We start from the raw sequence: 25,319 nt of genomic DNA, 5'->3' as shown, positions 1-25,319 counted from the left end.
CACACAAATATTTTTAAATTGCTTATGGTTCATGTCTGTTTTTAATAATCTATATCAATGTTTATAGCGGAAGTAAAATAGGGAAGGCGGGAATAATATTTCAGCGGGAAATATAAAAAACGGTAATACTATTATCTTAAAGAGTTTAATGTTTATACTACGTTACTATTCATTCATGTGTTTTGGCCATGATTAAGTAATATTAAAAAAACACAGATCAATCAAAAACTTTTTTATTTCTTTACAATTCACATATTTTCGCGTCGTACGTGCAGCGTCCTAACATTAAATATAATTTATTACATAGACTTTACAATAAAACTAAGAGAAATATATTTCATAACGAAACAATTTAATATGTACATTTAAACTTAACTTTTTTATCTTCACACTTTATACATTTATGAATTTTTGGTGCGAAAAATAATTACGACATAAGCTTGCGACATTTTAACAATTTTTATAAAATTTGTGTATATATATATATATATTTATTTGAGCAATCATAATAATGGCACGTCGTAATAATGAGAGTGTATGATAAATATATTTCATTTAAATTTTAAAATGTATCTCAACTAAAGTTTATTGTCGTCCGTAAAAAGGAATACTAATTATCATTGTTTTTCCTAACCTTGTCAAACACAATAATCAATGCTTTTAAATTTAGAATTTTAGAATTTATTAAAAAAAAAAAATGAATAGGAGTGAAGACTTTTTAAGAAATTACAGTATAATATAGGTTATCTAGTGTTTTCTTTTACTATAAACAATTTAATAAATTTTGCAAGATTTTTAGGTTAGTTTCAATGAAAAGTTAAAATAGGCGAATAAAAGTGCTTAAAGTTGCGTTTTGTATTCCTTGTTTTGTGGTAGGATGTATCCATTGAGGCCTGAGGGTTTATAGAATGTTCTGGTCGTGTTTAAATGAAAGAAGTTTGTTGTGTTGACATGTATTTAATGTTTACGATGTAACTACAAGTACCTAATACCAATGTAATGTCTAGAAATAAGAAACAAGAACTAAATATAATCGTTACATTATCTTAAAATATGTAAAAGGCTAGAGTGCGGTATTATTATGTATGTTTATATTTTTCAGTTCAGACATTTCGTGCTGTGTGTCACATACAAGTGTTGTGAATTTATTACAGTTTTGTTTTGAGCGTAGTATTTAAAAACGGCCATATTTGTAAAGTATGATTAACGTATTTCAAATCGAATTTCGAATATGTTTTTATCTATCATTAAGAAATTTTAAATGAATTTACATGCATTAATTTGTACACGATCTGTTAACCAAGCTAATTAAAAAAATATCGCTATCTCTTTTTTTGTATGTAAGTTTAAAAAGGACAGCAATTTGTCTCGTTAAATAAGTTTATTTGCAATCGAATCAATTTTAAATACGTTAAAAAAACGTTTACAAATAAATGAGCCATCAGTCGTTATTTCTGTCGCCTCGTGGATGTATTTAATGAAGAGTTGATCGAATCGTTGACATTACGTTTTTAATACAATATTCCATAGCGCTTATTATAAAAAATATTACTGACAAAGTAATTTATTTCCTTATATACATCAAACACAAAACATAGTAAGCTATCACGACACCAATGTCCTAATACTAACACATTTATTTTTTTCAAATTTGAAAATATTTCTAGAGAAAAAGATATGCATCTATTTACCTGATAACAATGGTTTTAATCAACTATTAAAGGGGTTATTAGTTTTTTTTTGCTGACTATAAAACTGTTTACGGTATAACAGATAAAAAATACTTTTAAATTAAATTTCATTTCTTTTGATTGTTAGTTTAATCAAACAGTTAAAAGACATACAGTAATATCATAAACAGCAATATAGGCAGGTTACCACACTTCACACCATACAAATCTATTCTAAGTACGAACAAAAAGACAGCGTGATTATGGTATCATTTGGTGTTCGTGTATTGACGATCTAATTCTAAAAAAAAAAAAATAGTTCAAAATTTGCAGGAAATTCCATTTTTGAAATATCACCTCACAATTCATTCAACATAAAAACATCACCTGCAAAGTTTGAACGATAAATTATTGTGCTGGCGTTCTTAATTTTATTCCAATCGTCACATTTTTTATAATTTTTAAGAAAAATTTATAGAAAATCTGTTACGGTTCATAATTTTTTTTTCTAGTCGAATATAATTGACATTGCAATGACACTTACTACTAGCCTAAAGAGTGCTAAACTATTCTTATAATTACACATCTTGGTTCTTAAAACGGATCAGGTTAAACGAAACGTCAACTGCGCCACAATACTGTGACGTCACAACATGCGTATCGCAAAACATGCACACTCCAAGCCTATTAATAAAAAATGAAAAATAAAACTCAAATAATCTACCTTATACCACATTTTTATTTCTTGTACAATTCACAACTGCCAAGTTATCGTACAACCGAATTATCAAAATATTACAAAATAAATCATAATATAAAGTTTTTTTTTTTTTTAATTACAAACAAAAAGAAAATCTACATCTTTGTACGACATTGCGTACATATCAAATTAATAACTCATTAACCTCATACTAAATGGATAAAACGGTGCCATTTTCACAACTTGAAATTATATATTAATTTTTTAGGGCCTTATTTATAAGCACTGTTTAGAGAGTGAGTCTGTAATAGAAGATTTCGAAGGTCAAATCAATAACATAGACAGAAGGAGATAAATAATTGTTTAATTAAACAACTAATCACTAAAAAAGACACTTAGAAATTACAGTCGAATGTAAGGAAAATAACGTTTGAAAATGACACCGATTAAAAACGATACTAAACTAAAACTAGTATTAAACAATAAATGGGAATAATGCTTATAAAAACTAAATCGCTCGCTACGTAAAACGAAATGCGTTTGCATTTAACGGGTAACCCCAAAAAACAAAAGATAAGAAAAAAAAAAGAATAATATATATAATGGAAATGTAATCATGTGTTCTTTGAAACAAATTGTTTTAGTGTCTAATATTATATAAACTATCTGTTAATGTCTTTATGAGTGAACTAGATCACAAATTATAATATAAAGGAATTATAAATGTTGCCATTGCTAAAAAAAATTTACCCTTCAGTCATTATTGTAATGTGGCTCCGAAAAATTGTAATTTAAATGTTTTTTTTTTTAAATAATTAAGCAATGGCAATCCCCATGTTATCCCCATTCCCCTTGCACTCGTAGTGGTGTGCCTGTGTGTGTCTGTGTGCCGTCCGTCTTGATATGTGTGTTTGTGTGTTCGCCGCCACATCGCCGTTAGCTAGAAGCAAATATTTTACTTGTGAGTTTGCATGTTTCAGACATGTCGGTACAGACGAAAAATTTGTTTACTTGAGTTTGTCTTTTCTCACATTAATAAAAGGATTTTCATGTCGTATGTAACAAACATTGTACAATTATTATTATGACTTTTTTTTGTCATAAATTTGATTGTAATTCTTTGTAAAATTCAATTTGAAAACATGTAGCTTTTTAATTTTCGTCTATATCGCGAATGTAAGTATAAATGTCTGTAATAGTCATTGACTAGTGAGTAAAAATAAAAGAAACAAAAAACCAACGACATTCGAAATTAAAAAAGTAAAAAAAAAAAGAAGAGCAAGAACCGCCTCAGACTCATTTAAAAAGACATGTAGTTACCAAATACAATTACACTATACATTATTTGTCATTTTGATATGTAGGTAAGCATTTACACAACACACAGTTAAAACCATAGAGTGGCCATAGACTCCATAGACTAAGCGGTATATTGTTCGAAATATAAAAAAAAATAAAATAAACGACTTTCAATGTGGCAGGTCATAAATAAATTGAACTGAATCACGTAGAATAATGTTATTATACGTATTTTTCTGATACGATTAAAAACTATACATATATATATGTATATATATTTCGAACTATAGACCATTATACATAATCGAAATTGACATAGGTAATTCTGACGTGATCAGCGAATGTACAGTCGAGCACGACTAGTCTAATCTATATTACATTAATACTACAAAATATTCAGCATTTTAAGTACAAATCTAAAATTTGTTCAAGCCTATAAAGCAATTAGACGAACGTCACAAAATATAACGACAGTAGTGCACGACTATACATATAATAATATACATTATATATATTTATCTACATAATTTTATATCTGAAAATTGACTTTTCAGTCACGATTGATTTATAACGTCAGATATGTCATTCATGATACATTTTGTTTCATTAGAAATAAAAGCGTTCAAGGATTTCCGTTGATAAAATCGAACTGCTTAATTTAAGTTTTTTTTTTTTAACAAAAACATATATATATGTAATATATATATATAAATAACTTTATACACATAAATGTTTTTATACAACTATTTTTATACATAACGGTTTCAAATGAGTTTAGACGATTTCAAAATCGCGAGCGATCTAATAGCCAACTCTTATTAATCTAAGGCATTTTCTAAGACTGAACGTGTGCAACGGATTTCAGCCTTAGATGACAATAAAACAATATATCAACGACACTCGAGTACTTGATACATTTACGAACTATAGACAAAAAAAAAAAAAACAAACAAACAATACAATTTTCAGATTATGTACAATTTTTCTATATTTTAACATTTATACATGTTACTAACACTTTGGCTAATATTTTTGGCTTAGACATACACGGAAAAGCTTAACAAAAAAAAAAAAAAAAAGAATCGAATACGCCAAATGCTCTAGTGTCAAACGGTCAAAATATTATACAAACATATACGTAGTTTAGGAAAGTGTACATTTTATATAAGAATATATAATTCGTTAAAACAATCAAGAAGGGTATATAGAAAAGGTATCTATGTATACCTGTCAAAATTCTCGAGTAAAAATAAAAAGATTCTAAATTTAAAGAAATAAAATTCTTTTTTTTTTTTTTTTTAATTACATTAATATTTATATACATATAATCGTTAAAATTTCGTTTATCTATCGCGTTTCAGACAAATGAGTCAATTGTTTGAATTTTGACAAGCGAACATAGATAATAATGCTCTATGGTCCCTACTTTAAAAAGGTTTAAAATATATGGAATAATATTTATTTAACATTTAAAATGTATGAATAAAACTTTCCAAAACGCCATTTTAATTAATTAAAAACAAACGTTTTTTTTTTTTTTTTTATTTCAAATCCATAATATTATAATTTATTTTAGGCCGGCTAAAATGCTAGCTGACAAAACATAATACGTTATAGACATTTAAAAAATAACATCGATACACTACAGCTAGCTACTTACAGATTTGTGCAATCGAAGACCACGTAATATACACGAAAGAAAAAAAAAAAAAAACCACCAACCATTTTTGAGTGCTGGTAACATTTCTTTGGCATGACTGGCAACACTGCCTCGACATTCAATCGACTTAACATTGGTCCGACGGCTACACGATTCGCATGTCTTTTTCAGTACTTTGCGTTATTTACTCTTTATTATATGTCTTCAGAGAATATTTTTACACGTACAAACTAATTGAAACAGTTCTTACTAGTAGTCCTGATCGATGCCGTTGTCGTGACCTTGCCGGTTGTTGTCCTGGCTCTGACTGTGGTTTTGATTCTTGGTCGGAGTCTGTCCCTTGCCCTGACCGATCTGCCTCGACGACGAGAAGCAGAGCTTCATAACGAACGGGAATTTCGCGCCTGAAATATTTAATAATTCACTTGTTTTTTTTTTTATGTTTATGTCTCTCCCTTTTTTGAGGAGAAGGTTTGGAGTTTATTCTACCACGCTGCTCCAGTGCGGGTTGATGGAATACACATGTGGTAGAATTTCAGTGAAATTAGACACATGCAGGTTTCCTCACGATGTTTTCCTTCACCGTAAAGCACGAGATGAATTATAATCACAAATTAAGCACATGAAAATTCAGTGGTGCTTGCCCGGGTTTGAACCCACGATCATCGGTTAAGATTTACGCGTTCTTACCACTGAGCCATCTCGGAAGATGAGTTATATAAATACAAAACCATAAAATCTTAAGAGATGTTGTAATTACAGGCACAAGGGACATAAAACCGTAGTTCCCAAGGTTGGTGGCGAATTGACTATATAAGCGACGGTAAGCATTTCTTACAATGCCAATGTCTATGGGCGTTGGTGACCACTTACCATCATGAGGCCCATATACTTGTCCGCCTTCCTATTCTATAAAAAGCAAATACGTACGTCCCTCAACTCTAAACACATTAAGAAAAAAAAATCTTTTTAAATTTAGAATTGGAAAACGTTCATATACTCGTAATAAGACGATACAGCCATATTGCTCCACTCTACGTGTATATAGAAGACATATAACTATGAAATGTTACCTGGATGCTGTATGGTTGCGTGATTGCACGCCATAATGGCCATCACCGACTGGGATATGTTCTGGAACTCCATCAAACCCGACGATGATCTGAAAGTTATCATTTTTACGTCATATTAGATATTTTGTTTATTAATTTATGGTAGCAGGGAGACTTCCTGGCGGTAGGGCTTTGTGCAAGCTCGTCTGGGTAGGTACCACCCACTCATCAGATATTCTACCGCAAAACAGCAGTACTTGGTATTGTTGTGTTCCGGTTTGAAGGGTGAGTGAGCCAGTGTAATTACAGGCACAAGGGACATAAAATCTTAGTTCCCAAGGTTGGTGGCACATTGGCTATGTAAGCGATGGTTGACATTTCTTACAATGCCAATGTCTAAGGGCGTTGGTGACCACTAACCATCAGGTGGCCCATATGCTCGTCCTACTCTATAAAAAAAACTCGCTCCTTGAACATTATGTATTTATAGTTATTTTTTTATTAAAAATGACATATATACTATTGTTTTATAAATATACAGTTAAAACATCGAGGAAGACTTTTCGAAAAATAGAAGTGAAGAAAAGGAACTGTGTCACCTTTCGCTCTTTAGCGGGAATTTGGATATGGTATGAGGAGGCGTCACTCCGTAGTCCTGGAACACCTGTAACAGCTGTTCGTCCGACACATCGGGTGGCGTGTTGAAGAAATGCAGAACCTGTCGATGATTTCAAAGCATTAGTAATCTAATACTAACCTGACCAGCGTTGTTACCAAATGCATAGAATAAAGAGACCATAAATAGAATTTTACTGAAAGTTATTTCGGATTGTCTATTTTTGTATATTTCTATTTAATTATTACTTGTTTTTTATTAAGATAAACTACTATTTGAACTGAAACTATTTCATAAATAAGCATTACTCAATGCGTAGTCAAAAGTCGATTAAGTGATAGAATTGAAGTACACAGCTGACTGAGGGAAAAAGAGGATACGAATTCAGAAGAATTGTTGTTTTGATCTAAAATGAAATGTTGTTGTAGTATATATTATCTATATATAAGCGAAATAGCACTCATCACGATATCTCCTAAACTATTCGCCCGATTGACTTGAAATTTGTCACGGTTACTCCTGACGTAGACGCTCACTAAGAATGGATTTTACGCAAATCCCATCCAAAATACATTTTTCCTCTTATCTACCCGTGAAGCCGGGACGATTCGCTAGTTATTTATAAAGTTACTATAATAGTTGAATAGATTTTAATCGTGTATCTAAAATGTTACCAGACACCAAATAAGTTATTTAGGTAAATCTGTGTCAGTTACCTTGGACGGAGGCTGTATCCTATTCTTGTGTATGGAGGCGGGCGTCAGGAAACGGTTGTTCTTGTTACCGACGTAGTCTTTGAACGAGGGACTCTTGTCTGGCAGTGGGTAAGGGTTCATCACTTCCGATAGGTACGCCTGTTTTGAGAAACTGAAAAATGAAACGGCTTATTAGAACACGTACTATTATTACTATTTGTTGTACATAAATAGATATTTCCATAATTTGCTCAATATTAAAGTATACGTAACAGCCTTCAGTCCTTAGAAACGCTATACCCATGCGTTATTGATTTCTAAAACGTAATTTAATAACTTACTTAGCAGTACTAAAAAGTAACCGCTAATATATCCCACTGCTGGGAATAACTTCTCCTCTTGAGAAGAATGTTTGGAGTTTATTTCACGACGATGCTCTAATACGGGTTAATGGATATATATGTGGAAATTTTCGTTCGACACATGTAGATTACCTCACGATGTTTTCCTTCATCGCCCAACAAATATTCATCATATGAAAATTCAGTGGTACTAACCCGAATTTAATACTTTAATCTTCAGCTATAATTTACGTGTCATAGCCAAGGCTGCCTCCGTTCATAATTAGAGGATATATCCGATTCTTTATAGCAGTTGTTATACTCACGCGAGTGTGAGGGTGTAGTCGCCGACGGTGACATTGTTGAGGTTTTGAACACATCGTTCCACGGAAACGCCGTCACCCATTTGAACCATCGCAGTGCCTTCCTTCGTTTTGAGGAACTTTATCTGTCGGACGAAGAACAATCGTGCTTATTTGTAATTGGTCAATCCATGGATACGTTCGATAGACAAATAAAATCGACACGTTTATCGCCTTAATACTTAATTTGTTTACTAAAGAGTATGTATATTTGAACGCGCTAAGCTTTATGATATTTTTTGCTTTGCTTTCTGTAATAAATAAAGTTTATCGAGGAGATTACATCTCTATAGTAAGTACTTCACGCTGCGATAGTAGAAAATAATATGGCGATGTGTATAGAACAGGCGTGGACAAGGAAAATACAAATTTAACGATCGACGATTACAGTTTTGATAAAATACGTCATATCTTATATGATTTATTATTATTATTAGTTGGATTTGTTCTAATCATGTTTTAGTTAAAAGTGGAAACTTGACTGATATGTGTGCTAACTTTAATATTATAGTTATAAGAATAGATAAAAATAAATTAAACTTACTAATATTATAAATGCGACAGTGAGTTTGTTTGTTGTCAGAGGTGCAGAGACGGTCATAGGGTTTCTAATATCTCTTCCCTTCATATAACAATAAGCCCCTATTACCACATTACCAGCTGGTCTTTTTTTAACTTCAAACTATTCAAATTTTAATCACCTAACGCTTGTAAAATGTTATTTCATTTTGTCTACATAAAGTAACGAATATCATATTATGTATGTATATTTATATCAATTGATCCAAATATTACCAATATAGGATTAACTTAGTTAAAAAATACATTGAAGAATTTATTCTGTGAGTGAGTATTTTTATCTGAGCTTTCACGTGTGTGTGGTATATCTACCTATGCATGAGTGTGTGTAAAATAAAATCCGTATACCTGTTTTAAAATTGCAAAACTTACTTAAATTAAAAAAAAAAATGTACTTACTCTCACAACATTTCCGTATAAACAGCAAAGGTTGAACAATCGGTCTGCATTGACCGTATTTGGGTCTAAGCCGTATACCATCATCACCGCTCCTTGTTGGGGGGGACCACCCTGGAATTAAACGATTATATTGAGCATATAGATAAAAAAATATAACGGCTGTGTTATCGATATACACGGATAAGGTGTGTATGTAAGTATGTTCGAAAATATTAATATAAAAAGGAATTCAAATTTACGATGAGTTTATATTATCATCGTTTTTGTATAATTCGAAATAAACGATTATATAACCAAATAAGTATGTTAGAAAAAATTTAAAGTATAAAGTTAATAAAGTCGATCGAAGTTAGAAAATAGTCTCCTTATTTTTTTTTATATCTAAATTTAGAACATGTATCGAGTTTATTCTTAAAGAATAGTTCTATGAAACGTATCAAAGTAAAGGTTATTTTTAATTAACTCGCCTGATTCTGTGGTGGCATAGGTGGGTGGTGCATCGGAGGAGGTGGTACGAACCCTTCCCCGCCGTACCCTTCTGGACCGTAACCACGACCATCGCGCTGTCAAAGGTATCATATAATATTAATTAAATATAAAAAAAACCACAGTCACAATTAATTACATACAGTAATAGGCCGCAAATGACACATGGTTAGGTAAATGCGGACCTACACGTCATATAACAATTAAAATATTACATAGAATAATTTGACTGGTCAACTTGCGCTGGATATATCATAGTTGACGAGTGCGCATAATCCGATTGGAAAGAATTCCGGTGCGAGATCAGCGGCTTCCGTGCTTTCCGAGGCGCAGGAGTAAAACACTTCCAGAATCCAAGCCCTAAGTAGCAGCAGTAGCTGTTGTACTGATAATTTTGTAGCGGAAAACCCTTATTACTGCATTGGCTCAACATGAAGTCTATAGCTTTATAAACTAGCCACTAGCCCAACTATTGTTGGTCAAATCAGAGCAAAATTTTCGAGAACTTTTGAAATATTTGTAACTAAATATTCATTAACGGGCAATGTCCAAGTAAAACATAACATAATTTAACTTGTTTTAAATAGCTTTATTCTACTATTCAACGGTCACTGAAAGGCACCAATCACGAACCGTCAATCAATCAATATATGTATGTGACGGCGCCAGCGCCGCCTTGCGCAGCTGGTAAGAAATCTGTAAACAACACGTGCACCGCTCACGCCGCCTAGCTAATCGTTCGATATCCTACTACTCGAGTCGTTGTGATCAGCATAAAAAGACCGGAGCCACCGCGGCTAAGGTCCACACAGACTCAGGCGTCCAATGCACGTCCTGGACGACAAAGACGACGGAATAACTGTCGCAAACGCTCCCTTCGAAGGGAAAACACTATACACCGTTCCCCGACTAGTGAGGTCACGAAACCGGTCGTGACATAGTATGGTGCTTCTTGCAGAAGCGCTTCCTACCCCACCGACTACGTTCTGAGCCGAGGTGCGATCTCGTAAGAGACACCCTCAGGATGGTCGTCATGTAGAGCCCGAGACGGCTCCAATTTCAAGGCGGAGTCTAGTACTCGCCCCAACTCCCGGTGACGCTGTAAAGGCCAATGTGGCCAACAGCATACACTCATTCAGAAAACAAAAAGCGGATAAGGGGGTCTATGCTCTGGCGTGGCACGGTGCACTTGTTGTGTTCTGCTAGTAGCTTATCCTAGACACCCTGGATAATTAATTTGTGCAAACGAATTAATTATTATTCTCAACTTGAAATTTGTCCTAGACCCTACAATTTATAGTTATTAGCTATCCTGGATTTATTTTATCATGATATCTGCTTCTCTCATTCACTATGTCTGACCTATTTTTTACATATGTATACTATTGATTAGAAAACAGAAAATTTTGACATCAAAGTAAATATTTAGTTTACTACTTTCTTCGTTTTATTTAATTTTGAATGACAGCAATCGAAAAACAAGACATAGGACAAAAATTTATAACGCAAAAATTTTATTTTCAATAAAATATTATGTTCAATTTTATAGCGAATCCAACAAACATGTTTTGATTTGAAGCATTTTAATGTGTACCCCTTACTTTTCATCGCTGATGATAGTCAATTAAACTCTAGCTGTAAGCTTCTAAAAGTAAATACGTGTTGCTGTGTTTTTTAATTAAACAGCGTATCAACATTGCGTAATTACTTGGCGGTAAGGCTTTGTGGAAGTTCGACTGGGTAGGTACGACCAATTCATCACGGGTTGTGTTCCCGTTTTAAGAGTTGAATGAGCCAATGTAACTACAGGCACAAAGGACATAACATCTTAGTTCCCAAGGTAGCACATTGGCGATGTAGGGGATGGTTAATATTTCTTATAATTCCAATGCCTATAGGCGATGCTGACTACTTACCATCGGGTCAGTAGCCCATCTGCCTACCTATTCTATAAAAAAGCGTTTAGACTTCTTCTACTTTTCAATCTGCTAAACATCATTATCGTAAGTCTAGCGTAAAGTTTCGAAAGCTGAATAATTTGTATTGCTGTGTTCCGATTCGAAGCTTAGGTATGTATAATATTTGTATAATAAATTCCCTCACATATACAAAGGATATAACATCATAGTATTAATTTAGTGACGCATCAGGAATATATATAATAGGGAGGAAAAAACACTAACCACCGGGTGGTTAATAAAAAAAAATCAACTAACCGGGTGATGCGGAGGTGGGGGGCCGTGTCTATCTTTCATCATTCCCGGAGGCGGTGGACCGCCACTGCCGAAGTCCATATCTGAAAACAAAAACAATTAAAATTAAATAAAAACACAAACAACGTGATAAACACCGATGGTATTTATCATGAAAATATACATAAAATATACAGACGTGTCATTATTCAAGATCAAATTTAACGCTTAAAAATATTCACATTAATAATTATATCCAATAAAACTATGTAAATATTATATTTATTCAAGACGATCAATATATTCGTCGGTTAATATCTACAACAACACAAAGGCGTTATTATTGACAAGCTATTACAAGGTCGCTGTGCAAGGCTTAAATTAAAACATAGCATAGAATTTTCGAGTAAAAAAAAAGTATACATAAGCTATCATATGTCATTATCCAGGTCGTAATTTCTTCTGCTTCGACTAAAAACTTTAATTCGAATCAACCAGTTACAGCGCGATAGATTATAAAATAAATAAGAACAGTAACAGCCTGTGAATGTCCCACTGCTGGGCTAAGGCCTCCTCTCCCTTTTTGAGGAGAAGGTATGTAGCTTACTCCACCACGCTGCTCCAATGAGTGAAATAAGACACAGGCAGGTTTCCTCACGATTTTTTTCTTCACGAGATGAATTATAAGCACAAATTAAGAACATGAAAATTCAGTGGTGCTTGCCCGGGTTTGAACCCACGATCGTTGGTTGAGATTCACGCGTTCTTACCAGTGGGCCATCTCGGCTTTTTTTATATAAATAAATTAACATATATACAAATGTTTGCACTCATTGTATAATTAATTTAAATCAAAACATTCATTTAGTTTAAACAAATTGTTACGACCATAATGCTTTTAATCGTTCGAAGTCAATCGACCAATTGCATTTACATAAATAAGCTTTTGAACCTGAACAACACTTCGTTTATACAAAGCTCTCGGGAAAACCCTTTATTCCAACCCAATACTTTGAAAGTCGTAATTATTGAATAAATTAAATTCTTAAATCAAATAAATTAATGAATTTAAAACGTTATCGTTATAAAGTATGTTTTATTATTCTTTTTTGTTATTAAAAACATACTTTTTTCCATTAAAACTATGAAAATTTCCACGGAAGAATTTATTTTTATATGCCTACGACTTGCATGTTTTCATAAGCAGGGAGCATTATTTTTACAAGTTTAAGCAGCAGCCGATGACGAGATGACGTTAGACGGTATTACACGTAACTTCAAAACAAAAACACAAACACGAGATTTTAATCAAAAAGGACATTGTCTTTAAAAATAAGGTCCTTTGCGAATAAGTAAAAATAAAACTCATATCGTACCACGGACGCAGAAGAGCTATATTCTTCAAAATATTTATTTTACTCAAAAAATATTATTTTCGTCAGCCCATATCTTTTTGCCAATATTTTTTAAACTTATTTCAACGGCACAAGTCGATTACCTCATGGAATACCAGTGTTCTACTGACGATGGATTGGTATCCATTGAGTAAAAATAATAATTATCAATTTCTCCTCTTTAGACGATTTCTTTCCTTATGACCCCTGGGGGCCTAGGTCTAGTAGCGGATGAACAAGGACTGATGACGTTAACAGAGATATGAACGGGTTTATATGTAATAAACCGTCATATAAGAAACACGCTTATATTTACTAATATCCATACTTAATAATAGGATTATAGGATCAACAAAAGAGGGTAGTTAAAGAAAGAAAAGAGATACGGAGTTGCCAGTAACATTTACATTGGTTTGCTGCGTTAAAATATAAATACATTAATAATAGCGATGGGTATAAGCAAAACTCGGACGGATCAAAAATAAACCTAAGAAATTTCTAACGCATTACATTATTATCAATATTCTGGCAACCCCGGTTAACAGTGTTATAATCGTGCTTCAAAACGTTTTAGAGATACATAGAACATAGGAAACGTACACACATGCACAGGAAAGGTTTATAGAAATGAAAGTCTGTTTTTGCGGTAATGATTTATTGTGTTTATGTAATGTTTACAATATTAACAATAAACTATCAGCGATTGTACGTAAATTGACACTGATCATATTAAATATTTGTGAATGACTTATATTTTATATGAATGGGTGTATGATAATTCTAAATGAAACGTATGTATTTATAAAATTATTTTAATTCACTATTGTGGTTTCACTTAGGTCATTTATCGAGAAATGCTCGCTCGGTCGACATATCTTAGGAAAACGAAAGTGCACGAAAGACGACGTCACCGACTGGTTTTCGTCTTCTCGATAGCTCTTGTGATCGGATTATGAAAGTGACGGAATGGAGGATGCACCTGTCTTTTTTTATAGAATAGGAAGGCGGACTAGCATATGGGCCACCTGATGGTAAGTGGTCACCAACGTCCATAGACATTGGCATGTAAGAAATGTTAACCATCGCTTACATCACCAATGCGCCACCAACCTTGGGAACTAAGATGTTATGCCCCTTGTGCCTGTAATTGTTTGCGCACGCACATGTATACTATAATATCTCCTTCATAGTTAATCTCAATGAAAGATATGTCCGTCATGAACGGAATCGGTCAACAATGACATTATCTATGGGACTCGAAAATCATCCAGGATTCCTCCATAAATAACGTGAGTGAAACTGGAATAGTTTATAAAACAAGTGTAGATAACTATTATAATGATGTACCGGTTATATGTCTGTGTTTTATATAGTTTGTATAGTATAAGCCGTGCCAAAAGCAATAGCAGCCATCAATGGCGGTACAATAGCCTCTTCCCCCATTTAATATCATAAGTGATTAAATTTTACATTTTAATTTTACAATGTAACTAAAAATATAGAAATTAAACTTTGTTTCGTTACCTTAATATGACTATATGTACCACCATTTAAGGGGCAATTTAATTGACACGGCTTATTATCATAGGTATACACAACAACTACAGGGTTAGGTACACACACAAACGCACACTTCCAATTAGATACGAACGACTACGACGTTACGACTGACACACTAGCATGTCGCCTATGTGTGAGTTAATAAAGTACACTTTACACTTGCGATACAAACCGTTCTGATCACAAGACATCTGACTGTGCTGACTGCATGAGTCTTCGCTGCATGGTCTCGGCGCTTGTGTCGTCATTGTAGTCGGATCTGCCAATACTTCATGGTTACAGCTCAAAAACATAAAATTCACTTGAACATTTGAATTTCGAATGAAAAATCGTTTCTTTCAGTTCGATCGTTTATTTTATAAATCCGTTCGGTGTGTGTTAATTGGCTGTACGAGTAGTTCGATTTGGAATCGCTGAAGAGTGTTATGTTTCAGTTAGGCGGTAAAATTTTCAACGAGCAACGTTCAAGCTTGCGTATTTTGTACCTCACTTATCCTCGTCTGATCTAGTAAATCTTCAATGAGATGTTCATGTTGTTTTTAAACTTCAAGATAATGTATATTGTTCTCTCTCGCATCTCTCTGTCGCATATGAGGCAAAACACAAGAGCGAGATAGAATCTCAAATGTATTTTGACTTTTGCATTTTTATTATTTGATGTCTATCTTCTAAATGTAATTAGAATATTTAAAAAAAGTGTTAGTCACTAACGCGCGATTTAACTTCGCCGGTCAAAGCGAGAGAGTGCGCACATATAGTATTTAAGGGACAATAATGTAAAAAATGGACGAAATTTGATTTGTACCTTAGTCTAGAAATTCCAATTAAAATACTGCGCAGTTACGGTATTAAGTAAATAGTTGCTTATTGATATTATTTATTGTTCCACTTACGCCGTTTTGGAAATTCTAACACGCTGCACTGACACGTTCTTCAAGCTGACACGCTCTTTGTCTTTGGATTGCCATATAAAATGACCCAGTTTTAATTGACGTTGATCTTTTTTTTTTAACACAGTCAATGATTTAAAGAAATGGCTACATAATTTGCATATCCCTTTTATAATTATCCGATGCATATTGCATCACTGAATCGGTTTCGATTCGACTACGACTGGTAGTGCAAACTTAGAGTTTCTCTCCAGAGTTCTCAATTCTATTTGAAAGTAATACTAAAAACACACGTTTCAGATGTCAACATAACAGCCAGGATCGAACCTTTAACATTTACATCGCTGAAAAGCTTTTATACCGCTGAGAAGTTAATCCAATCAGCTATGAAACGTCAGAGAAAGAGATTCTAACGTTTTTAATTGGACAATACTCACTTTTGTATATTTAACTGTTATAAAACCAGAATGTAACGCATGAGGTATATCTAGAATTTATTATTTAAATTAAGGACTTAAATAAGCAATATCGAATGAAAATTAAAAAAATTTACCGTACAAAATATGACCGCGTGTAATTTCTCCTGTAACCGGTGGAGGTAATACGTCGGTGTGTTCAGCCTCTTAGTTTTTTTTTTCTCTTAGCTTTATAATTCTAAGGTGCAAGAGTATTAAGCGTAAAGGATGAAATGGTATAATTTGAAATTAGAAAGGAATGTGCCGTTTGTTCCCACTTACGTATATTAAATATATTATAACCTATATATATTAAGTCACGATATCCCATTAGCTAAAACTCATTCACATGTGTAATCACAAAGCCGCGCTAAGGCAGCTTGGTGGAAAAGGCTCCAATATCTTCTCCACACGAGAACCAGCAATTAGGCCAGCAGTGGGAAATTAACATGCTGTCGCTTTCCTATTATCTATACACGTATATATAATATGCTCACCTTTAAACGTTTAAGCACAGGTTTCAGTTTTGTTTATGGAGTATAAATTTATGCTAATTAAATCCGTATATTCGAAATTGAATGGTATTTACGTCGCATTAATGCACTGGACCGCAACATTCAATATCGTACGGGGCACTGCGAACTCGCTTAATTGTTTAAAAGCGTAGTCGCGTGTCCGTGTAATTAATTGAAAGCCTTTCAATTAAATATATAATTAATTCGTAGGCTATTTATTAGGTTCACTCGACGTTACTTGCGGTTTTGCACTTGTTTGCGACTTTGCAAAGAGTGGGAAGGGAAAATCATCTGCAATTACGTCTGAGAATCGTCTAGCTTTGAGTCGTTGATAATAGTTAGCTTGTATACCTGAAGATTTAAATCGAATATGGGTCGATATTTGATATTGCAATTTTCATCACGAAAATCTTCGACTGGCAAACCGGAGTCACGAATGTGACAGTGTTACACTCCTGTGTCTTGGGAATGACATGAAACAAACACCTAATCTCTTCAGTCATGTCGGATTACCGAAATAGAGAAGGGTACCCGTGGACTTAAGTATAATTTGATTGCAACGTTGGTCAACCCCGGGTTGGACTAATAGAAACTTATTAGGTTTTTCTATATAGAATTTACGCTCAACCGCAATTTGATCCATCAGACCTTCTCAAGAGAAGAGCATTTAGCCCAGCAGTGTGACATTTAGAGGCTTGTTAACTCGATTTGTCAATATGCCAATTAATCTAGAATAATAATTTATATCCTTAGAAAAACATTATCGAAACAAACATTCAAAACAGATGCTAACTCGATTTCAATAGATAACTGATTGATCATTCAAAGGGACTTACGCCCCAACCAACCGCCCTCTTTTGTTCCGCGTATTATGTTAATATTACCGAGACGGTTCAAATTGAATCACCACCGTCTTATACCTTTTCAAAATCTGTATACTGTTTTCATGAATTTATTTAGGATAATCAACAGTAGAAATAAGACATTATTTTTTACAAGGACTTAAAAAACTATGACAATATATTTTTAATTTTTTTATAATCCATATAGCGCTGTTATCTATATCACGTTGGGTATGCGTTTTATCGCCGTCAGACTTCAAGCTTAAAGCTTGTGTTAGAAGTTGGGGGGGGGCGCAATGATATATGAGGTCAGGATCGAATAAACGACTATCATACGTGTGTGTGTGAATGAAATGAAAGATATGATATGCGACACTGACCATAGTAATTAAAACATTACGCATCAAAATAGTATATCAACCTAAGCCCGTTGACAACATTTTAACGGTGAGTAATGAAGTGAGTTCTTACAGAGTAGCAGTGCTGAGCGCCCTAAATAACTCACATACGTGAACAAATGTTTGAAAAATACAATCAACATAGCACGTAGACATAATGAATATTTGTACCTTATTGCTAATATTATAGATGTGAAAAACTCTTGTCTGTTTGTTACGCTTTAACGGCTAAGCCACTGAAATGATGAAATTAATTTGATGAAATTAAGTAAGCAACAAGCTGGAATACCAACGAAGGACATAGGTTACTAATAACCGGCCTTGAGCGTGGACGAAGCCGCGGGTGTACGTACACTATAAATATATAAACCCTATTGGTTCTTTTCGAAAATAATACATTATGCAATATTATTATAATGCCAAAATAAAAAGAACTCCAGTCGTATATATAACCTTTGAATAATTTAGATATTTTTTTATAGACCCAGTGCCAACGACGGTCGGTTGAATAATACGAACACGGTACATAAAACTTTTAAATGTTATCTGCTGAGGACGGACTAAAAGAAAAAAAAAAAGTAAAAATGACAGGAACAAACGTACAAAACGGCGTGATGTTTTTGATTATTATTTTCATTTTCGGGTCGAGTTTGCGTTTAAATACGTCGCACATACAAGATTTTATCGATATCGTTTATTTGAACGTTCAGCGCATTAACATTGTTTTTGAGTATACGACTGTCTCGTTCAGCTTAAGATATGTTTATGTTATGTTATGCTTAGGATACGTTTAATCTGAATGATTAGACAAGCTTGATAACAACTGGCTTACGAGCCCTGGCTCCACGCCTCGAAGTTTTGGATTAGTTTTGAGGACACGTTTAAATATTATATGTATTCATTCTTCTTATCTATTTATTACTATTGACAATTTTTTCTTCTATATTTTTATTTAAATAAGTATTAAAGATGATCGATGAAAAAGAGTAACTATAGAGTTTCTTGCCGGTTCTTCTTGGTAGAAACTATATTACGAACTGAATAACTGAAAAACCGACATTCCGAAATAAATTAAATTCATCATACTCATAGCTAAACATGCGTATGAATGTATTGTTAACATTACTATGTCGGTGAGGAGAACCCATACGATTTTCTCCTATAAAAAATCGCTTAACGCGCTTAAAGAATTACGCTTTAAAAACCTAAGCGATATAAAAGTAAAAATCAACATTGTTCGATTAGATGAACAATGAAGGGGCAAGTCGACGAGTCTATAAAGTAAGGTCTCTACGTTTATCGTTGTCAACCGCGCACGCGGTACACTGCGTACGGTCACGCGATGTTTTCGTTTTCCTTTTATCAGCTCCATCGCTTCTGACTCGTCCTAGTTCCGTTGGATATCATTCGTTTTGACATATATTCTTTTATTGACATAACTAATGGACAAGCGTGTCCTTTTTTGATGTGAAACGTTTATTATCTTTTTCTTTTCCTTATAACATGAGTAGTGGGCAGGCATTGGCGCCGTTACAAATTTTAACCATTCCTTAGATCACCAATGCGCCAACAACCTTGGGAACTATGATGTTATGTCCCTTGTGCCTGTAGTTAATCTAGCTCGGTCACCCTTCCAACCGGAACACAATAATACTACACATTGCTGTTTCGCAGTAAATATGTGATGGTGGTACCTACTCTGGTGATCAAAAAGCCTCACCAAGTAAATTACGTGGGGGTAATACCGATTCGTATGCCGTGACGGCAAACGGTATGACATTCTTATTATATGCCATCATGCCCCATCAACGCCGCGCTCTCTACTCCCTTGAGTATGCGTGGCGTATACTCGTTGATATATATTATTATTCTATTAACGAAAGTCTATGTTATATTTATTTAATTGGATTCCTTTTTTAAATTCTATTTTTTTAAACTGCCGGGTGTCACGAGAAGGCAACATTAATTTTTATTTTTAAAAATGCAGACAGGCGACCACCTGATACTATGTGGTAAATAAGGAGAATTTTTTTTTGTACTGCCAACTGCAAAAAAAATACTAAACAATATACATAAAACCTATACCAGAAAATGCAGCGCGTTTCCGAGAAGATTACACATGTGGCAGAATTTCAGTGGCTAATTTCACTATACATACAAGTTTCCTCAGGATAATTTCCTTCGCCGTATAGCACGAGATGAATAATAATCAGAAATTAAGTAGATGAAAATTCAGTGGTGCTTGCCCGGGTTTGAACCCACGATCATCGGTTAAGATTCACGCGTTCTTACCATTGGGCCATCTCGGCTATATACATATATAAGAAGCTGCGCTTCGCAGTTTTGTCCAATTTGAATATAGAATATCGACGTAATTTACATTACATGAATAAAGCCGAGCATTATTTGACAGAGCCTGGGGAACGACTAACACATCCCCTTATACAAGTAACACAAACAAAAATTTTATGCTTTAAAGCATATTTCACAATTAAACATATCAACGTAATAAATAAATGTTGACAAGCAACGAGTACAACTGAAATACTGTTATCTATAGTGGAAATGAAAATTTTCATAAATATTTATAAGCATTATTATGTGGAATATATAATGAGCGGATTTGTATCCATATATTATAACAAATTTACAATTGTCCGATAAATTTATAATGAACTGTGATTATAATATGTAACTAGAATTTTTTAAATATAGTTTAGGTAGGTCATACAAATTCAATACAAACTCTAGCCAGTGTCACTACAGGCACAAGGGACATACCATTTTAGTTGGGAACCTTTGGAAGGTTGGTGGGACATTGAAATTTTTATTTGATATTTATTTGATATTGTATGCATTTATTTTTTTAATAAATTCTTGAAGGAGAACTTCCAGAACATTCTTGGGCGATGCTTTTTTGTTCATATTCATGGTATTACCATAGTATATCAGATTCATTGATACCTTTATACTATATTGGCCCTAATCAATTTTGTCAAACAAACACGGTAGTTTTTTTTCAGCTTATCAACATCCACTACTGGACAAAAGCCTATATATTATTGTTTATCGAATAATACCCAAAGCATTATTATTCGATAAACAATAATATATAAAAATACGGCGGTATTGGTAATCGATTTTCTTGCACGATAAAGAAAAAAACAATTGTATATAAATAATTCATATATAATCCATCAGTAACAGTAACAGCCTGTTAATGTCCCACTGCTGGGCTAAGGCCTCTCTCTCCCTTTTGAGGAGAAGGTTTGGAGCTTATTCCACCACGCTGCTCCAATGCGGGTTGGTAGAATACACATGTGGCAGAATTTCAATGAAATTAGACACATGCAGGTTTCCTCACGATGTTTTCCTTCACCGTTAAGCACGAGATGAATTATAAACACAAATTAAGCACATGAAAATTCAGTGGTGCTTGCCCGGGTTTGAACCCACGATCATCGGTTAAGATTCACGCGTTCTTACCACTAGGCCATCTCGGCTTTTTATATAATCCATACTAAATAAAAAAGTATATGAAATGACGAGTCATAAAATCTACTTTATAAAGTCGGATTAAGTCTATTTTGAATTGATTTCGCTTTGCGTCATCGTAAAGAGAATACCAAAAAACAAAAGTCGTATAAAGAATATATACGAAACTGAAAACATTATTCAATTTAAAAAAATGCATTTTCACCGAAACGAATGAATTTTATACCCTCAATCCAATTACCCTCGACGTTACCATCTGTTGACCGTTACATAAAAATAATGGAATAAAAGCGTGAATGGCTAAACTGTATTTCATATTTCCGGTGAAATTCACGTGTGCCACAAATTTTCAAATCCGCATCGAGAGTTACAATCGGTAGCAGGGCTATGAATTATTTAAGGGGACGTCGGGACTCGTCACAACGCCTCGCGTTGCATGACAGTTTCCGATTTACTATAGATATTTTTAACATTTTGTTAAGTTTTTTTTTTCAACGTTAATCCATTTGCATTTAAATTCATGCTACATTTTAAATAACTTTTTTTATCAAATTTGAATTACTTGATTGGTGATGAAAACACTATTAAAAACTTTCGACCTGAGAAAAACTGACGAAAATAAATTCAGCGCTTTATTTTGGTTAAAGCGCTTCAATATAAGAAATACTGGATTTAACCCTTTTATTCTCAAGACATGCTATAAACTACAAATTCACTAATCGCGTATACAGCGATAGAAGTGGTTCGAACCATTTCTAGGATTCTGTTGTAAAACCGTATATATTGCCCCACAAAAGAGTTATGAACTATTCAGTCAAGTAACATGTGACATAATAAATCTTTATTTGACCCCTTTAATGTTATGAGTACAGAAATTATTGAAGCTAACGTTTATTAAAGCGTTATATTGTATGCTGTCGGTCCTCGTGACTCCTCATGAGCATAGTCGAAAGAATACGTTAGTATTGTTCAAGTTGCGTATCCGCCGATAAGAAATCCGAACAATTCCACCGTGTTGAACATGCAATTATGATTCGTATATTTTAGCCATCATGCCCCAAAAATAGACCAGAGTCTATTTTTGTATAATGTATTTAATAAAATTAATTCGTTACCCAATCCCAAACAATGAGATAAGCTCATATACAGAAAAAAATATATAATATGTAAGATAAACCATATAGCCAGACATAATTACGTTCAAGCAAATATTCAAACAATCGCTTCACCTGTAAAATTTGCTTTAACTAGTTCTCTAGTCTACTTCGAAACTAGAACAGCTGTTCTATTTAGATCGAGAAAAGCCACTTTAAATAACACTCATGGATAAAATCGTGTAACAGCATATTCCACAATGCTGGTCTGATACGGTATAGTTCGGTTCCACCTTTAGACCTTGCACAAAGCGAGATAATGAGATTCATTAAGTCGCTATGATATTATTGTAAAATATTAACATAATATAAATAACAAGAATATGAAATTAACGCTTGTTAAGTTTATAGTCTAAATTTAAAGCGGATGAAACTGCGAAGCGCATTAACTTATATAATAATATTATATACCAAAACCTTCACCGAAAAGAGCTGCATCTTCTGGTACATATTTAATGTATACAGGTTTAGTAGTGTTTTTCAGTTAATAAAACGTCTCATCAACCATTCTTACTGGTGGTAGGGCTATGTGCAAGCTTGTCTGGGTAGATACCACCCACTCACATATCATTCTACCGCAAAACCGCAGTACTTGATATTGTTGTGTTCCGATTTGAAGGGTGAGTGAACAGTGTAATTACAGGCACAAGGAACATAAAAACTTAGTTCCCAAGGTTGGCGGCGCATTGGTTTTATAAGCGGCGGTTGACATTTCTTACAATGCCAATGTCTAAGGGCGTTGGTGACCACTTGCTCGTCCGCCTTGCTATTCTATAAAAAAAAATCTTTTTTAAATATTTTAAATGACGTGAGCGATTTTCGTATATTTACTTCGCATATTTACGATTATTACAATAACAATGGTTGCACTCCAAGGTGAACTAAAGGAGCTTTTTTAAAATTCAATTCCACCTCATCGTGAGGGGCAGGTGAATGTGTTACAGAATCTTTTATTCATGAAGTTATTACAGAGAACGAATACGTTCAAGTGCTTCCACTAATTGATATTCTAATTTCAGAACACCTACTCGATCTGATAAAGTAATCATAATTCAGATAAAATATATCGTTTTATTTGTAGTGGATAGACGGATTAGTTTATGAAAATCTTCAAGATATATTTATCTTTAGCATAAATAAATTAAATCTTTAATCAATTAGTCAATAATTTTAGGGGAAGGGTTCGTTTTGCTTACGCAATAATTCAATTCTCAAAAAGGACAGAAAGTCATAGCTCAACAGTGGGACAATTACTGGCTGTTACTTTTACTTTACTTACATTGGTTGAATTGTTTATATAAAAAGGTCTCTATGAAAAACGTTTCGTAAGTCTCGAAGTCGACAACTGTAACGGCTCGTTACTCGTAACTCAAAAAATAATCGGTTAATGTGATATACAGTAATAATTCTTTAAACAAATAAACATAAATTATTCAAGTATATCGATAACTTTTAAACAGACTAACATTAAAAATTATCATATGGATTCTATTTAAGTTCTGGTAAATGAAGAGTTTAGAAGTAATAGTAACCTAAAACCAGTATTTCCATAGGCAACGTTGAAGCAAGTAACGAGCTCAGCTCATAATAAATGGAGAGTTTTAACATTCAGTTGCGGAACTAAATCGGATATGTGTCTAGAAAATCCAGTACCAAATGTAGTGCATGTCAGAATCCCACGTAGAGGGAATAAGTAACGCACTGAGCGAGTACGCTCTAGATTGAGACTATAATATAAAATAGAGTCTCCATAGATATTACACAATTTTACTTAAAAAGCGGAGATGGCCTAGTGGTTAGAACGTGTGTATCTTATAATAACCGTGGGTTCAAACCCTACGCACCACTGAATGTGCTCAATTTGTGCTTATAATTCATGTCGTGGTTGACGGTGAAGGAAAACATCGTTAGGAAACCTGCATGTGTCCAATTTCACTGAAATTCTGCCACATGTGTATTCCATTGAACAAGCTCAAAATATTCTCCTCAAAAAACGAGAGGAGGCCTCAGCCCAGCGGCGGGACATTCACATGTTATTGATACTGAACATACAACACGAGTGGTTGAAGTTCTCAGAATTGTCGTATACTTCTCATTTATGGACTAGTTGTTAAACTGTTAATCATTTACAAGCTTCACTTAAATCTAATTAACGTATCCTGTATTAAGAGTGAGCAATCCAATCTAGTTACGGGCACCATTGAGGCATAGAGTAGGCCCGTTTTTCCTTCTAATCTTTAAATATAATATTCCGATAGGCGTGTTCATAATAATACTCTTCCTAAGCTTACACCACTTATGGTCAACCTCGATGGTTCTTAGCTATAGTTAAATTCGGTAGTTGGCGCTGTTGCCATAGTTACGTGTTTTTAAATTTTCTATTATATATTTCTTTGGATTTCTCTCATTAAAGAAAAACATATCCTAAATTTTCAATCGCTAGCAACTATCAATATAATTTTTATTCAATCATTATTTAAAAGTAATTTTACTCGTGCGAAACCTGTATAGTTATCGGAGCTAGTGGAGGGGTAGCCAGTTTCATTATAACATACAACCAAATTG

The 25,319-nt window shown here is 33.6% G+C and overlaps 1 protein-coding gene across 2 annotated transcripts in view; it reads right to left on the bottom strand.

Moving 5' to 3' along the window:
• Window positions 1-217: 217 nt before the first annotated feature.
• The window catches only part of LOC126778488 (heterogeneous nuclear ribonucleoprotein L), a 400,772-nt gene continuing 375,670 nt past the window's right edge, over window positions 218-25,319 (bottom strand). The window contains exons 7-16 of one of the 2 annotated variants that reach the window (XM_050502099.1): window positions 15,178-15,264; window positions 12,076-12,155; window positions 9,841-9,936; window positions 9,374-9,484; window positions 8,360-8,481; window positions 7,714-7,864; window positions 6,981-7,099; window positions 6,403-6,491; window positions 5,580-5,733; window positions 218-3,310 (exon numbers count right to left, since the gene is read on the bottom strand). In XM_050502099.1, coding sequence (XP_050358056.1) covers window positions 3,307-3,310; window positions 5,580-5,733; window positions 6,403-6,491; window positions 6,981-7,099; window positions 7,714-7,864; window positions 8,360-8,481; window positions 9,374-9,484; window positions 9,841-9,936; window positions 12,076-12,155; window positions 15,178-15,264 — 1,013 coding nt within the window. In that variant the 3' untranslated portion in view covers window positions 218-3,306. The remainder of the gene's footprint in view (window positions 3,311-5,579; window positions 5,734-6,402; window positions 6,492-6,980; window positions 7,100-7,713; window positions 7,865-8,359; window positions 8,482-9,373; window positions 9,485-9,840; window positions 9,937-12,075; window positions 12,156-15,177; window positions 15,265-25,319) is intronic. The other variant, XM_050502100.1, reaches the window with a different exon arrangement.

Source organism: Nymphalis io, chromosome 26, assembly GCF_905147045.1.
Source record: "Nymphalis io chromosome 26, ilAglIoxx1.1, whole genome shotgun sequence".
NCBI lineage: Eukaryota > Metazoa > Arthropoda > Insecta > Lepidoptera > Nymphalidae > Nymphalis > Nymphalis io.
The sequence above is the reverse complement of the archived record's forward strand: the minus strand, read 5'-3'. Positions and strand labels throughout refer to the sequence as shown.